Raw genomic sequence first — 17,503 nt, 5'->3', positions numbered from 1 at the left:
ATACATTGTTGTTATACATTAATATTTCCCTTTATTGCACACATTAATGGTATACATTATTATATATGTTATTATATTTATTATTGTATACATTATTGTTATAACTTTTTGTATACTTTGTTATACATTGTTATACTATATTGTTTTAGATTATTGTTTTCATTTGTGTTATACCTTATTGTGTACATTTTTGTTATAGATTATTATATACATTGTAATACATCATTGTCATGTTATTATATACCTTATTGTATACATTGTTGTTATACCTTATTGTATACATTGTTTTATACCTTATTGTATACATTATTGTTATACCTTATTGTATACATTATTGTCACACTTTGTTATACATTATTATTTTACATTATTGCATACAATATTGTTATACATTATGGTTATGATGATATAAATGTTTTTTCTCCTTAGTAAATAAACATTAAAGTGTGATGTCACTTTTTACAGTGCGGTCATGTGACTGCCAGGCTCAGTTTGATTGGCGGAATGGAGTCAAAGGTCACGAGTGCTTGTGACACAAGTCTCTCTCGCCAATCAAATGAACACACAAAGTAAGCAATAGAATATAAATAAATATAATTATGGTATAATTAAAAGTAGCGATCGGAGTAAAAATATATCATGAAGTAAAAGTACCGTTTCTTAAAATATTTGGCTTGAAAATGATTTTAACAAGTACAATTTTTGTGGCCTGCGAAGAGGTTGCAACTTGTCCAGGGTGTACCCCGCCTTCCGCTCAATTCTAGCTGAGATAGGCGCCAGCGCACCCCACGACCCCACAAGGGAATAAGCGGTAGAAAATGGATGGATGGATGGACAATTTACGTGGCAAGTTACTCCACACTTTTTATTTCATATAACAAAAACAAAAAAATAAATGTTTTTTTCACATTTCGACATCCAAACCAGAAGTTATTTATACACAAGACCCTGGATACAAAAAAATAATAATAAAAAATAAATAAAAATAAATATATAAACACACAAACATATATATATATATATATATATATATAAAAACATACACAATACATACATATGTATACATATATGTAAGTAATGTATAGGTATACATATATTTTGCAGGTTAAAGTGTTTTATATATTCTACTCTTTAATTAATATGGTGATCAATTTGATTTTTTTTTCATTGTGTTTATTGAATTCTATTTTTCACCATCAAATGGCTCAAGTCAATCAATTTATAGTTTGAATATGGATATTTTTATTTATGAAATTATTATTCTTTGAGGCAAATTATCTTCAAATATTTTTTATTGCAGACTAAAAACAATGTTAATAAAGTTTTTATTGGTTGTAAGTTGATTTATATTTTTTCCGTTTTGTTTTCTTTAATGCTGATAAGGATAAAATGTTATGCAGAGGCGTGCTTATAACAATTTTATAGACATATGATACTACTTATATTCACAGTGGAGTGTGTGTGTGTGTGTGTGGGGGGGGGGGGCAGGAAATAGATATGCTCACTGCAAAAAAATATTTTTTGTGAATTTGATCATCATGCTCAATAACTTCTTAATTGTTAAAAAAAAATTCCACACTTTTTTCATTTTTTAAAATGATTGTACTCCATCAGTGATAATTGTGGACGGACATATGAAGCCTGAATTAAGCATGTTTAGTTTATTTAGTGTTAGTGTGCAAATGTGCTTTGACGTTTCCTTGAGTGGCGAGAAATAAAGATGAACTACTAAAAGGAGATAAATGAAATTTTTAAAGGACAAAACAATGTAATAAGTCAGTGTGTGTGTGTGTGTGTGTGTGTGTGTGTGCTGCCACCTAGCGATCAGCCAGCAGAATAACAATACCTACTGTATATTTGTACAGAATCCTTTTTGCCAACAAATGAATAGCAGAAACAAAGAAGTAAATATAAATAAGCAGGTTTTTATTAGTGAGGAGTAACAAAGAAGTTGTTGCACAAATAAATGTTCATAACCAGCCTTTTGTAAAAATATATGCGCATGCCCCATGATGATTATGCAAATGAGACGTCAACGGCAACAACATGAAGCCAATCTTTTGCAAACGAAACTGAGGACATCTGTGGTGTAGGAAAGTCCCGGCGGCAACATGGGTTGCTTCATTCGCCAATATCACGGGAGTAATCACCTGATTTCAAGTAGATCACCTGCTTTTAATTAAATTGTCACCTGATTTCAAGTGAATCGTCACCCGATTTTAATTAAATTGTCACCTGATTTTAAGTAAATCATCACCTGATTTCAAGTAAATCATCACCTGATTTTAATTAAATCAACACCTGATTTCAAGCGAATCATCACCCGATTTTAATTAAATTGTAAACTGATTTTAAGTAAATCATCACCTGATTTCAAGTAGATCATCTCCTTATTTCAAGTACTTCACCTGATTTTAATTGAATTATCACCTGATTTCAAGTGAATCATCACTTGATTTGAAGTAAATTATCACCTGATTTCAAGTGAATAATTACTTGATTTGAAGTAAATTAGCACCTGATTTCAAGTGAATCATCACCCGATTTTAAGTGAGTAATCACTTGATTTCAAGTAACTCATCACCTGATTTCAAGTAAATTATTACCTGATTTCAAGAAAATCATCACCGGACTTTGATTAAACCTTTGCCCGATTTCAAGTAAATTATCGCCTGATTTCAGGTAAATCATCACCTGAATGTAAGTAAATCATCTCCTGATTTAAAGTACATGATTACCCGATTTAGATTACATGATCACTTAATTTCAAGTAAATCATCACCTGATTTTAAGTGAATAATCACTTGATTTGAAGTAAATTATCACCTGATTTCAAGTAAATCATCACCCGATTTTACTGAAATGATCACCTGATTTCAAGTAACTCATCACCTGATTTCAAGTAAATTATTACCTGATTTCAAAAAAAGAATCACCAGACTTTGATTAAACCTTTACCCGATTTCAAGTAAATTATTGCTTGATTTCAGGTAAATCATCACCTGATTGTAAGTAAATCATTTCCTGATTTAAAGTACATGATTACCCGATTTTAATTACATGATCACTTGATTTCAAGTAAATTATCACCTGATTTCAAGTAATCACCCGATTTTAATTCAATTATCACCTGATTTCATCTAAATTACTACATGATTTCAAGTAAATCATCGCCTGATTTCAAATGATTCATCGCCTGATTTCAAGTGCATCATCGCTTAATTTTAAGTGAATCATCGTCAGATTTTAAGTAACTAATCGCCTGATATTAAGCAAATCATTACCTGATTTCAAGTAAATCATCACCTGATTTCAAGTAAATCATCACCTGATTTCTTTTTTTTCCATCACCTGATTTCAAGTCAGTTATTACCCGATTTCAAGTGAATCATCACCCGACTTTAATTAAATTATCACCTGATTTTAAGTAAATCATCACCTGATTTCAAGTAAATCATCACCTGATTTCAAGTAAATCATGTCCTGATTTCAAGTAAATAATTGCCTGATATCAAGTAAATCATCTTCTGAATTCAAGTGAATCTTTGCCGGATTTCAAGTAAATCATCGGTTGATTTCAAGTGAATCATCAGATTTCAAGTAAATCATCACCTTATTTTAAATAAATCATTGCCTGATTTTAATTAATTAATCATCACCTGATTTTAAATAAATCATCACCTGATTTCAAGTAAATCATCGCCTGATTTAAATAAATCATTGCCCGATTTCGAGTATGTCCTTGTCTAATTTCAGGTAAATTATCGCCTGATTTCAAGTGAATCATCACCTGATTTTAAATAAATCATCACCTGATTTCAAGTAAATGTTTGTTTATAAAATGCGGTAAACATCCATTCTGTTTAGGGTCAGCATGGGGGTGGAGACGACGTTCTTTAAAAATCTCTTGTCTGACTGGAAGAAAATTAAAAAGTATCTTGAGCGATTGCCACAACATAAAAACAGAACTTAGGACAAATACCGACGACTCTACACTCTTGAGGCTTCATCTGCAACGTGAACTGCTAAACTTTTTGAGGTGGAACAAAGCGACTGTGAACCGAAATTACATTCCATGATAGCAAACACGGACGCTGGTCAACAAAACCGTGCGGGATACATTCCGTGTGACCGGGTGCCGTGTCATAGAAACAGATTTACATGCAATGTCCCTGATTCTACGGTTTCTGTCAAGTTCTACCTAACACACACAGTTTCTTGGACAGAGTGTAAACATTGATACAAGCTATAGGCAAGTCCCCAGGGTGGCGTTCTGCTGTTCATAAAAGTCCGGGAATCAGTACTACTGTAAGTCCAGTTCATCTTAGGACCTGTGCATGTCCAGGCTCCCTTCCGCGCGTCTTCATGAAGATACAATTCTGTCCTTGGCTTTGGAAAAAGTCCTAAACGTAAATTCAACATTCAGGTCTTGTGTCGTGGATCCAGTCCAAACAGGTCCACACCAGCTAGCACGTCAACAAATCCTACCTGGGTCAACGCTATTACAGGCAAAATATGACATCAATAATCTATAAACCTAGTGGCTGTAACTAGAGGCCGAGTTGGTCCATGACAGTTGGACCTTTTAAACGCTTTGACGAAGAATTGTGATTAGTTAGTCACAATTCAAGACACCATTTTTGGCCCATGTTGAGATTTCAAGTATTTTTACAAACACCCAAAATTTGAACAAACTTAACCTGCGTACAAAACTTGTTGACTGAAGAATCACAGCAGAATTGGTCCACTGTTATATTACCTGAGGGGGGAATGGAAGGACAACCCGACTAAACACGACAGTACTAACATTGCTCCAGCTCTGACGTTAGCTCACTCAATGACCCGCAAATGCTAGCTAAAAGTTGAAACGGCAGTGGAACCTTGTTTTCAAAAAGATGGAGAAAACACCGGCTCTATCTCTTCCAGCTGTTTGCTTTCAAGCTTAAGTTATTGGTTAGCAGCCAAAGCTAATGTTAGCACCGCTAAAGCTAGCAAAAAGTCGAAGGGGATTAGCTGCTTGGTTAAGTGTTTTGTCGGCGACAGCAACTGCGATTGTTTTGCTTTTGCGACGAACATTCAGCAGTGTCTTTCGTCTTTTCTGTACTACAAGACCATGTTCTTTCCTCTGCGTTCTTCACCAGACTGTCAAAAGATTCTTACCGACTACAAGGTCAACATTACTCCAATACCTAACCCTATTATGGTTTTGCCTAACGATACAAACATTTTTGCATGAACTTTCTTGTCTCCTCTAATGAGGTTGGCCCTGCCGACCTGTCCTAAACTAATGTGGTGAATCTTAAGGACCAAGGACAACTACCATCATCTCCACCTCAGCCGAGGACGATTCAGCCGTCCAGCAGACACTAAAAACACCTCGGTAAAGATAAAAGTACGGTTCAATATCCAGAAGCAGCACGTTCAAGGAGAAGACACCAGGTACCACTCCTTCCATTTGTTTTAGTGACTTCTCCATGATCCTGCTGGTCCAGAGTATGAGATCCATCTTAGTGTCTCTGGTAAAACAACCGTTGTCACATTTAGGGGTCAGAAACAAAGACAACCTCGAGTGACACAATTCTCCTCAGATGATGATTGCGCAGGTCAGATGACTACTCAAATCCAAATGTCCCAACCCAACTTCCAGTTGTCCTTCAGTGCAATAAACCAGCAGGAACAAAGTCCTTCTTAGATGGAGCGAATACCACTGGACAGAGGAAGACCAAAGCCTTATAGGTGCAGTTGTCCCTGCGGAACACAACTGTTTTCCTTAGTAAAAGCAACTGTAGACCTGTTTCCTAGAGACAGAGACCACCATCTTTCTTTGCAAGATCAAAGTACAGTTTGAGTGTCCCGAAGCAAAACGCACAAAAGGGTCAAAGAGACAACACCCAGGATCTACTCCTTTCTTTAGATGGCGACAATTTTGTTGGACAAAAAAACTACAGAAAGATTCCTTGGTTCTGAGCAAAGTGTATTAATGAAACAGCTTGTTATCCTCCAAAAATCCAAGTCCCAGAGGCGGCGATCACCTCTTCCGTTTTGTTGTTGAGTGGCAACGGTCTTCTTTAATGGGAACGATTTCACATCCAAGTTCTGTCCAGCAGGTTGAAGGACCAGAGTCCAAGATCATCTTATTGCTTCGGTCCATGGCCACTCAGTGTCTTTGAAACTAAAGGCATTTTTGGACAGCTTGAAGGGCCTCCTTTACGGGTTCTGGGCTATTGGCAAGGCTCGGAAGAGAAGATAGATCCATGATTTTGCTGCCTTGCAAAATACATCTGGTCAGTAAATACTTGAAAATATATCGCAGATCTATTATTGATAAGCTTGTCACAGCGAGTTCGCCATACTGATGCTCACCAGTCCCTTCATGTTAGTGACGGGCCGAATATCGTGCAGCTGCTTCCTTCGGTCAATAAACGTCGCCAATCGTGTGGTGTCTAATGGTGTCTTGGAGTACTCCCCGCCGTGCGTGCCCCCGCGACTCACCCACGGGTGCTGCAGACATGAAGTAGCACTGGGCCTCTTCCTGGGATCCTGCTGGAGTGCCGCCGACACAAAATCCCTCGCCGACTGGCTCACGTCCTGGAAGTAGTCATCCGGGAAGCAGAAATCTAGGCGGCAGATGTTGACGCAGGTTTCCTCGGGCGACTCGTCCAGAAACGGCGACACTCCGCTAAGCATAACATAGGCCAAGACGCCCACACTCCACACATCGGTGGCGACAGACACGGGCGTGCCACAGACCAGCTCGGGTGCCGCAAACTCCGGATTTCCCAGGAGCAGGTGGACGTAGCGGCGTTGGGCAGACAGCTGGACGGCGTCGCCCAAGTCAATGAGCTTTACACACGGGGTGGGAGAGTGGAGGTCCACCATGATGTTCTCAGGCTAACGGAGAGAAGAACCAGACTAACTATTTGACATCCAACCTGAAAAAAAAACCCAAGCTGATGTGTTCTTACCTTCAGGTCCAAGTGTGCAACTCTGCAGGTGTGAAGATGCTGCAAAACTTGTAATATTTCCAGAATGAAGAACGCCACCTTCTCTTCCATCAGCTCATCGTGGGCCACCAGGTAGTCCAGGAGACGACCGCCCTCAAGCCTAAAACACCCCAAAATATTAAAATACTCGTATCGCGACGCTATTTACGACATCTCATGGTATCTCAATGTTGTCTTACAGCTCCAGAACCAGCATCAGCGACGTGGGCGACTCGTAAGTGTCCAACAGCTTCACCAGCTGCTGACTGTGGACATGCTGGAGGATGTCGGCCTCGTGAGCCGCCTGCTCTTTCTTCTGCATCTTCTTGCTCACAAACTTTACCGCAACCTGAGGACAAAACGTTCATTCATTCTACTTATATTACAACTATCAGTCACTCCACAATTGTGTCCCAATGGCGTCCATTTATGTAACCCCAAACCAATCACCGCAGGGTACGTGTGGCCTCGCAACTTTGTCCAATGCCCACATCTTCCCCGCACCGTTTGGACAGTCAACTTTGTCTCTGAGTGGCGCTCAAACGCACACATCAACAGTCTGAATTCAAATGTTTAAAACTGTCGTCGTCCCGTTTAGCTCAGACCTGCTTCCTGTCCCTGTCTTACGGCGCTGAGTCTTCTGGGTGATGTAGTATATAAACATTTACTTTCGAGTTGGATTTTTAAATTCCTTTAACATTTGACAGGGTAAGACAATTAAGAACATATATTCTAGAGTTGTCAAACGATTCAATTATTAAATTGCGATTAATCCCATTTGGTTGATAGGGAACTCAAAATTAAACGTGATTAATCACAGATAGATTGTGTTGGCCCTGCTTGTCCAGGGTGTACCCCGCCTTCCGCCCGATTGTAGCTGAGATAGGCACCAGCGTCCCCCGCGATCCTGAAAGGGAATAAGCGGTAGAAAAGGGATGGATGGGATGGGATAATCACAGATAGATATACTTTTTCATCCTTAATAAGTGTACCTTACACCTGGGGTTTTTTTTTAACCTCAGGGCCCAAATTTTCCACTTCAGAGGGACCTTGGGCCAACTAAAATATTAACACTGAATTAGTAACCCGAAACCTTAGGCTTAGGTTAGGCTGATTACAAAAACTGGACAAGGAAATCGTAAATAACTGACAAAAAAAGACATTTTCATACAATTATGCTGCGCTAAAATAAATAAAAACAATTAATAATGATTTTTTTCTTAAATAAACTGTCAAAAAAATTGCAGTGCAAATAAAAATGTGGCTTCACCACTTTAGTCATAATTTTTGCGCTTAAGAACTTTTCTATGGCTTCCACTTCAGACTTTTTGATATTGCCATTACTGCCCCAAGTGGTGTACATGTGTATTACAACTGAGTACCGCTGCGGCATATTTTTTTTTGCGGCCCTCAAGGAAACGCTTGCGGCCCAACAATGGTTAAGACACATTGTCCAAGACAGACAATTTTTAAGTTTTTATTACCATAACTGGACAGTTTGTTTGAATTAAATGTTTTAATGGACATGAACACTTTTTTCATGACAGTAAAAAATTTAGCTAGATTTTGTGTTTTGTAGGAATACAAATTTATATTGTTGCTGTAGGAGCACTTGCATTCGGCGGTGGAGCTACACTTCTATATTTAGATAGCAGTTTTAGGCATTGATAACACAAAATGTGGATTGTACAAACATATAATGTAAAATATGATATTCAAATCTGAATAAATGCTTCTGATATTCTGTATAATACATGTTATAATATGTTTTAACCTTCTCTATTTATTAATAAAATGTAAGAATCAGCCTGTAACATTCTGTAATTGACGACTATCAATCAGAGAATGTAATTAGAGAATATACCAGAACATATATTCCTCAACTGATGTACTAACATTTATTTCGGTAAAGATATCACAGATTACATTACAAAACATATTTGGCAATGAAAGCATGATAGTAATGTAAGACTTTTTCATTTTGTTACTGTAGCGGATGTGACGCGTGGCGCTATAATCATAAAGCAGGAAGTGTGTGATTGGTTTAAGAAGGTGTCTTGACGGCTACAAGAAAAAAGAAATATGAAGACTTCCTGCATACTGTCTGCCTTCGCCCATCTTGATCAAGCTGTTATAGTAACACTCAGTGCAGTATTCAATGCAGTAAACTGCATCCAAACACGTAAGTGAAGGTCCACCTCTCTGCCAGTAGGCAGACCAAGCCAGAACTTACGTTTTACGGCGATTTAAGAAAAAAAAAAAAAGGCTTGTCTTGTTAGAAGAATAACTCGCCGTGGCTTTGGACATGGGATTTCCATAATGTACCCTTTTTCTTTGTGCATTTCCGCTCTCTATTTTCCTGCTTGTGCCTCAACAGTAACTGGAAAAGGAACTTTTAGTTAATGCGTTCTTATGGCGTTAACTTTGACAGCCCTAATATTTTCATTTGCAATGCTGACCTAGCTAAGAGACAGCATTTACATGTTAAAAGAAATTGCTCTCGACAGTTCATAACGTAAATTAATGTTGAGATGGACACTTTAAGCGTAAAACATACACTGAGAATGTATGCAACTTGTGGACAACATTAGGGAAGCCTTTGGGGGTGTTTCTTTTCATAATTATAATCAATTAGTACTTTTCTTAGTTATAATGAATTAAGCGAGTACAGTGATTTGACAATGATCTTTAAGTATGCGCTTTTACAGTCTACTTTTAAGTCTGTGTGGTAAAAAACAAGTAAAACATAAACACAATAGATTATTTCCAATTTGTGTTAAAAAAAACCCTCTATTTTTCAGGTTAAGGTTGCAAGGAACCCTTAAAACATGGACAAGAAATTCCTAACAACACAAATTGATTCAATGTTGTTACAAAAACATTGCAGCTTTTAGCGCAACTTTCTAAGGAGACTGCTGCGAATTCAGGAATTTCAAACCGCGAAATCCCAGAGGGAATAAATAAATACAAAAATACAGCTTGATACATTCATTATAATATACGGCATTATTATTTGTTTACGTAAAACGTTGCTTAAATGATCTTTAACATTATTTGCTTACAATACAAGTGTTGACGTCTTACCTCTTTCCTCGTGGACTTGTTGAGACATTTTCTCACCACGGAAAAGCGTCCCCTGAAGAAAACATTTCAAATTATTTCTTAAAGTTATTTTTTGGATATACTTTATTGTATGTATGTATGTATATATATATATATATATATATATATATATATATATATATATATACATATATATATATATATATATATATATACACACACACACACATATATATACACATATATACACACACACACATACACACATATATATATATATATATATATATATACATATATACACACACACACACATATATATATTTGTGTGTGTCTTTATTATTCACATATTTACACAAAATCTTGTCCTTTAACAGTGCCTCCTATTTTCAGAAATAAAGAACAATTACAATTATTTTATTGTGAATGTCATATATATAACATTTTCAAAATTACATTAAAAAGAAGAATAATAGTTGTAGTACAGAAAAACAAAACACTCCCATCTCAATACTCTCTTGCACAGATATACAGAGTGCTTATCATTTCTTAAAATTCTTATTGTGGTCTTCAATTGCATTTCGTTAAAGTTGTACCTTCCGATCTCACAGATCTCTGAGAAAGTCGCCTCAAAGTTTTCCTTCCACTCGATTCCTGTTCCGTCATAAGCCGTGTCTGTGCAATAAATATGATGTCAGAGATAAGCACATTACGAAGAGTGTATGATACATTTCAAATACGTTTTTAATAACTTCCCGTGAGCTCACTGTAAACAAACATGGCGGCCATGGTGTGTTTGTGTGCGTGCGTGTGTGTGTTTGTGTGGACCTACTGCAGCTGGACAGAGAAACCATATTGGAGGGCTCAGACGGCGGGCCGACCCCCCAGCGGTTGGAGGCTCGTACTCGGAACTGGTAGTGACCGCCAGGTATGAGGGTGTCAATCTGAACACACTCTTCCCTGCTGCTGGCCACCTGTTGCCATAGCAACGAGTCTAAACAGGTCAAAAGAAGTCAGTGTGAGCTAAATCTACCGTATTTTTCGGACTATAAACCGCCACTTTTTTCTTCCTACTCTGACGGCCATAATGTTTTAAATAAATAAATGATAAATGGGTTGTACTTGTATAGCGCGTTTCTACCTTCAAGGTACTCAAAGCGCTTTGACACTACTTCCACATTCACCCATTCACACACACATTCACACACTGATGGAGAGAGCTGCCATGCAAGGCGCTAACCAGCACCCATCAGGAGCAAGGGTGACGTGTCTTGCTCAGGACACAACGGACGTGACAAGGCTGGTACTAGGTGGGGATTTTGCTTTCAACAAATAGTTTTCAACACCGACAGAGACACTGAAAAGGTCCGTTATTGTTTGTGCCACGGCACCATCTTTTGGATGAGTTGACTGACTGCAGGTGCTGCGGGGTTAACGTCTACAGCATTTCCTTTGAACCGGAAGTACAAGTGTCTTCTAGCCATGTGGATTCTTCATTCATAACTCCAAGCAAAGTTTTTAAGTTTTACAATATAACTAAAACAATTCCTATTCCCTAAACCGTCCCATGTGCAATGTCTATAGGAGTGTTTGCATGCATATTTGTACGTGCTATCATAATACAATGAAGCTAGCCATGTTAGCATTAGCAAATATGCTAACACCTTTACTAGTGTTTGTGTTGGTATTATTAACTTCTAATGACATTCTTTTTGCATTATTTCAGTTTCGTATATTCACCAAAACTTCACCATGGAGTTATTGAGTCGGTTCAGCTGATTGGACAGCTAGCTTCCGCAGCTAGTGGGTCCATGACGATGACTTCTGTTTTGTTTGATGAGCCATTTTACAGACAGCTTTAGGAAACAATTAAGGTATGTAAATAAACATTTACAAACTATTTTGTACCGTAATGTACCTGCTGCTTATGGTCTGGTGCGGCTAACATACGTAAACATATTTATGTCTTCTAAAATTGAGTGGGTGCGGCTTATAAACCGGTGCGCTCTATAGCCCAGAAAGTACGGTATTCATCATGTGAAAAAGCGGTGAAAGGTGTGTTCCGCACCTTCTTGTCTGTACTCCACACTGTAGCTGCTGACCGCTGAGTGGGCGGAGGAAGCTGGCGGCGGCCAGTGGATCATCACGGCTGTGCTGCTAGCCTCCTGGGCCACCGGCCTCCCAGTTGCTGCTGGGATACCTGCAAAGGAATAAACACACTTCAGTTTGTTGTGCAACGTAATCATCAGTGAGCTAGCTAGCGTGGCTACATGGTGCGTACCTTGCACTTTGATAGAGGCGGAGGAGGAAGCGGAGCCATGATCGTTAACAGCCACGCAGGTGTAGATGCCCGTGTCCTGCGGCATCAGGTTGCAGATCTTCAACAAGATGTCCCCAGTGTCCCTGATGATGAAAAAGCGGCACACGTAAGGTGGTCTCAGGAGATGGGCGAGAGTGTCTCTGCTACCTGATGTCGATGGCGAAGCGGCTGTTGATGGTCACCGGGTTCTGGTCGGGTCCCTTCAGGGTGACAGAGGGTTTGGGTCGTCCGCACACTTTGCAGCAGAGCACCACCGTCTCCCCGAAGGCGCACGCCACGTCCGAGAGCGGGACCAGGAACTCTGGGGCCACTGGAACGCAGGACGGAGGATGGAGAAGATTACGTTGACATCACCGCACATCATAACATCACATTTTCTCCGTGCTTCTATTTTAAACATAAAAAGTGGACTCTTTAAGGCGCTAAACACGATGTATACAATAATTATTGAAGGAATTTGACGCACAGATTCACCGCATAATTTGCCAGTGAGGTTTTTACTTTCATGACTCCGTAAACTCAGACTGTTAGAAACTTTAAGTGTTGTTTTGAAAGGAGGGATTGTAGAAATGTATCATTTCTAAAGCTAACTACACTTATTGCTGGCATCTACATACATACATGAAATAATTATTTTGATTTTTCCATTTATTTCTGCATGCTAACTATATAATTGTTATGCAAATGTAAAATTTTAAAGCTACACAATACAGTCTAGAAATGGACAAAAACAACATTACTTTGACACTATGGTATTAGGTGTTTATGACAGCAAAAGAAAATAAATACACTGCCACCTCATGACTCCTCTCAAAATGTCTTACCTCTGATCCTTCACCAAAAACAGACGAAGAAGAGGAGGCTGGGGGGGGGCTGTAATAACTTATTAAGTGGGGCGGCATGGCGTAGTGGGTAGAGCGGCCGTGCCAGAAACCTGAGGGTTGCAGGTTCGCTTCCCACCTATTGACATCCAAATCGCTGCCGTTGTGTCCTTGGGCAGGACACTTCACCCTTGCCCCCGGTGCCGCTCACACTGGTGAATGAATGATGAATGAATGATTGGAGGTGGTCGGAGGGGCCGTAGGCGCAAACTGGCGGCCACGCTTCCGTCAGTCTACCTACCCCAGGGTAGATGTGGCTACTGATGTAGCTTACCACCACCAGGTATGAATGAATGACGGGTTCCAACTTCTCTGTGAGCGCTTTGAGTATCTAACAATAGAAAAGCGCGATATAAATCTAATCCATTACTATTGTTATTATTAAATATAACGTGGAAATAAATACATTAATTTCATGAAATGTATGCTAACAATAAAATCCCTCCGTCCACACGACACTATGTGGTGAATTTGAGAGTAAAATTCCTTCAGTAATTATCGTTTATATCATGTTTAACCCCTGAAATAGTCTACTCGTTAAAGGAAATTGAAATGTGAAATACAAACGAGTCATTGACTTTGTAGTTAGCACATAAAAGTACATAAACACACAAAGCTAGGCAATAATATACTGTAGAACAGGTTATACTAAATAATACATTGGAATAATTAAACAAAAATAACATTAAATAGAGGATAATTAAACACAAATTAGTTTTTTTGAAGTATATTTCAATATAAAATGATATCATTTGTCATCATACCTTCCTGGATGAAGTTTGGGTTGAGAAGCTGAAAAGCACAATTTCTTATTAATCATTTATTTGATCATTCTTTTTAATCTTAAATGTATTTTTTAGTTTTTTCTTTTTTTTGTCTGTCATTCACAATCCTCATGTGAGACAAGAACACACACGTATCTATTTCATTTGTAGAAAACAATACACAAGTCTTCACTTGGGTGGCATGTCGGTGCATGTGCCAGCAACTCATAGAGTGATTTGCACGGATAAATAAATAAATAGATGGATAATTAAATATTATCAAGTTCTCAATAGTATTTAAATCTGGGGGGAGGGGGTGTAAGACCAAAAAAATACATAAGTCTTCAGCTAGGCAGTGCCAGCAATTAATAGAATGGTTTGTACTGATAAATGAATGAATAAATACATAGGATCCGGTTCTCAATCGTATTTGAATTTAGGGAAGGCATTACAAAAATGTTGTAGTGCCCTTTGAGAAGCATTGCTCTAAGGCAGGGATGTCAAACTGGTTTTCATTGAGGGCCACGTCGCAGTTATGGCTGCAACCAGAGGGCCACTTGTAACAATGAATAATGTAAGAATTTGCCTCTGGATTTCATTATTAATTATACAAATTATTTTAAGTAGACTGTAAAAACTTTATATTTACAAAATTTGACCGTAAAATAGTGTTTTTTTATATTCTTTTACAACATTTTACGGTAAATGGAAAAACATTATCACTGTTTCTTTTTTTGCGGAGGGGGAGTTACGGAAAAGCTGGCCGCTTAATTGCTAGAATTTGTGTGTTAAATTTACATTGGTTTTTACAACATTATATTGTTAATGGAAATACAGTTCAAGTTCTTTATTTATTCTGGCAACTCAACTGCCAGTTTTTCAACCATAAAAACGAATGTATCGCTTTTCCTTTAGCAGTAATACACTGTAAAAAAAACAAGATTTTACAGTAAAAATACGACAGCTCAGTCAACAGAATTTTAATGGGGTCCTTTTTTTTTTTTTTTTTTCTTTGTCATGAAAAAGGGACGTTTTTGTCATGAAAAAGGGAGGTTTTTGTGGTTGGTGCACTAATGGTAAGTGTATATTGTGTTTTTTATGTTGATTTAATAAAAAAAAATATATATATATATATATTTTTTATAAAAATGAATAAAAAATTCTTCTGCGGCCCGTTACCAATCAGGCCACGGTGGTTGGGGACCACTGCTGTAAAGGACATTGTAAAAAGTATTCTCATTTTTATTAATTTGATGGGTAGTTTGCTGTAAAATTTATTTTTATTCAGACAACATTTTTTGGAAAGTATAATAATATACTGTAATATTTGTTGCAATATTTGATACTATTAAAGTTTAAATGGCATGCAATTTTTTAGCAGTATATATGTGTTTCTTTCAAAATGAAAAAAAAAATTGTACTTTACAGACATAATTTCCAGGTGTTTGCAGGCCAGATAAAATGATGTCGAGGGCCAGCCTTGAGTTCGACAGCTGTGCTCTAAGGTAACTGTACTTTTACTTGAGTCCAGTGTTTGACTACTCTACCCACCTGTGATGGTAACAAACACACTATGTTATTGTTGACAGAAGTAGTGACTGTTTTATTGTGCACCCGGAAAAAAAACGGGCAAAATACCGTAAATATGACATGTTATCATGAATGCACCTGTTACTTCCTGGTTGCAGCATGTCTTTTAACCTTGTTGGAGGTTTGTACAGCGCTTCACGGGCCTAATAGGTGTTTCCTGAGCGATTTTTCACTGTTTACAATGCACAGAAAAGAGAAAGACTTGCTCTTGTCCCGCACTAGGATTGTGAATAACAGGCACAAGGCCACATAAAGTGCAATTTTCCTTCAAAAGAATACTTAAAAGAAAAACATATATATTCATACCTCCATGCCAGTTTTGGGATCGAGCTCGTCGTCACAGTCAGATTCGTCGGATGTGTGAACTTCCTGCTGGCGAAAGAAGTGCGGAGAAATAGAAGAAGAAGACGACAAGTGCAGGAAAAGAGAATGATGTAATATTGGAAAAGAGATGACGCTTACATACAGGATACAGATGTCTATTACGTAAGTAAGAGTGCAAGGTAAATAAAAAGGTGCAAAGAAAGCAGAAAGTAAAAAAAAGAGCAGAAAAAGAAAAAAAAAATCATTTGACGCAGCAAAAAAAAAAAAAAAAACTCACCTTGGTTACTTTCAAGATTGTGCCCGAGTATTATTTCAAAACATATTGACAAATTCACATCAGTGGATGTTAGGCTTCACACCTACACAAAAACACTACTTTTGTGTTAGTCTGAGAACAAAAAACGGTCTCCAAAGTCTAGCAGCCATGCAGTGTAACAAAATATATTCAAATTAAAACCAACACAAATACAGTTTGATCCTTCAAAAGTCAGCGCATTCATATATTTGGGGGAAAAAAATATCGATACTATTTTAAAATAAATTTAAATGAAAACAATTGGGACTTTTCAGTGGTTCTCAACTGTTTTGTGCCTACATCGTTCATATTGTCTATACATCGATTACAGAACGTCATTGTCGCTAACGCAAAACCAGAGCGATAGCCAGTCCTTCATCTTCTAACTAAACAAATGCAGTTTGTACGTACACTTCACGATCAGATACGGTAACGTCGACAGGAAAACTAGCTTGTTTTAATTTGCTAGCTCGCTAGGGAAACAGCAGTAATTTTGTTTTGCTTTTTTTTCAAATCAAACATGTTTTTTCTGGCTCTTCCAGAGACGTAAACTCGCACAGAAACACAGAAAATGTGACGAGCCAAATAGCTATATTTTTATTGATAGTAGCTAGTTGTCTCAATACTAATGCTAACTTGCTGCTATTGATGGTTGAGAACCACAGAAGCTACATTGTGTAGTTGTGGGTACACACACACACAATAAAATTAAAATCATGCGTACACACGTGTTAAAATATTGACTTTGAGGGGGAAGGTAGGCTACAGGCACGCACGAGCTGCCAGCATGTGGCGCCGTTACTCACTTTGCCCTTCGCCCTGGCGACAGGGGAGGAGAGCAGGGGCGTGGGCGCGCTTTCTTTTGTCTTACGCAGCAGGAGACCGTTCGCCTGACCTCTGACCCCAAAGCCCGATGCCTCCTTGGCTTCGGCGCGCTTCCTGGCACGTAGAGTGTTCCACGACAGGGACTTCCTGTGCGGTACACCAACAACAGACATCAACGGATACCCGGGAATGCGCTCGCATGCGCTACACAGTCAACGTGACGGGAAAACCATCCCGCCGTAAGCAAACCTGCTACATGTTACCGTTAGCTCACTTACCTATGAACATATGAAAGCCGAGCTAACTAGCATAGCATTGCACAATATTTGATTGAATAGCGGAAGAGATGTTATACAGAATGTGTACAACATAACGTAAACACAGTATTAAGACAAATTCAACAGAAGTATGTTAGCATGCTATGCTAGCTAGCGGCCCATTACCCACACCCAGACGAA

General features: G+C 38.3%; 1 protein-coding gene across 1 annotated transcript in view; it reads right to left on the bottom strand.

Moving 5' to 3' along the window:
- Positions 1–1,905: 1,905 nt before the first annotated feature.
- LOC133537848 (kalirin-like) overlaps positions 1,906–17,503 on the bottom strand; it is a 229,473-nt gene continuing 213,875 nt past the window's right edge. Inside the window, exons 57-68 of the mRNA XM_061878920.1 lie at positions 17,027–17,192; positions 15,908–15,970; positions 14,012–14,039; positions 12,514–12,676; positions 12,328–12,449; positions 12,115–12,246; positions 10,879–11,040; positions 10,643–10,721; positions 10,068–10,119; positions 7,184–7,332; positions 6,966–7,104; positions 1,906–6,891 (exon numbers count right to left, since the gene is read on the bottom strand). Coding sequence (XP_061734904.1) covers positions 6,334–6,891; positions 6,966–7,104; positions 7,184–7,332; positions 10,068–10,119; positions 10,643–10,721; positions 10,879–11,040; positions 12,115–12,246; positions 12,328–12,449; positions 12,514–12,676; positions 14,012–14,039; positions 15,908–15,970; positions 17,027–17,192 — 1,813 coding nt within the window. The 3' untranslated portion in view covers positions 1,906–6,333. The remainder of the gene's footprint in view (positions 6,892–6,965; positions 7,105–7,183; positions 7,333–10,067; positions 10,120–10,642; positions 10,722–10,878; positions 11,041–12,114; positions 12,247–12,327; positions 12,450–12,513; positions 12,677–14,011; positions 14,040–15,907; positions 15,971–17,026; positions 17,193–17,503) is intronic.

The sequence above is a fragment of the Nerophis ophidion genome, linkage group LG19 (assembly GCF_033978795.1).
Source record: "Nerophis ophidion isolate RoL-2023_Sa linkage group LG19, RoL_Noph_v1.0, whole genome shotgun sequence".
NCBI lineage: Eukaryota > Metazoa > Chordata > Actinopteri > Syngnathiformes > Syngnathidae > Nerophis > Nerophis ophidion.
The sequence above is the reverse complement of the archived record's forward strand: the minus strand, read 5'-3'. Positions and strand labels throughout refer to the sequence as shown.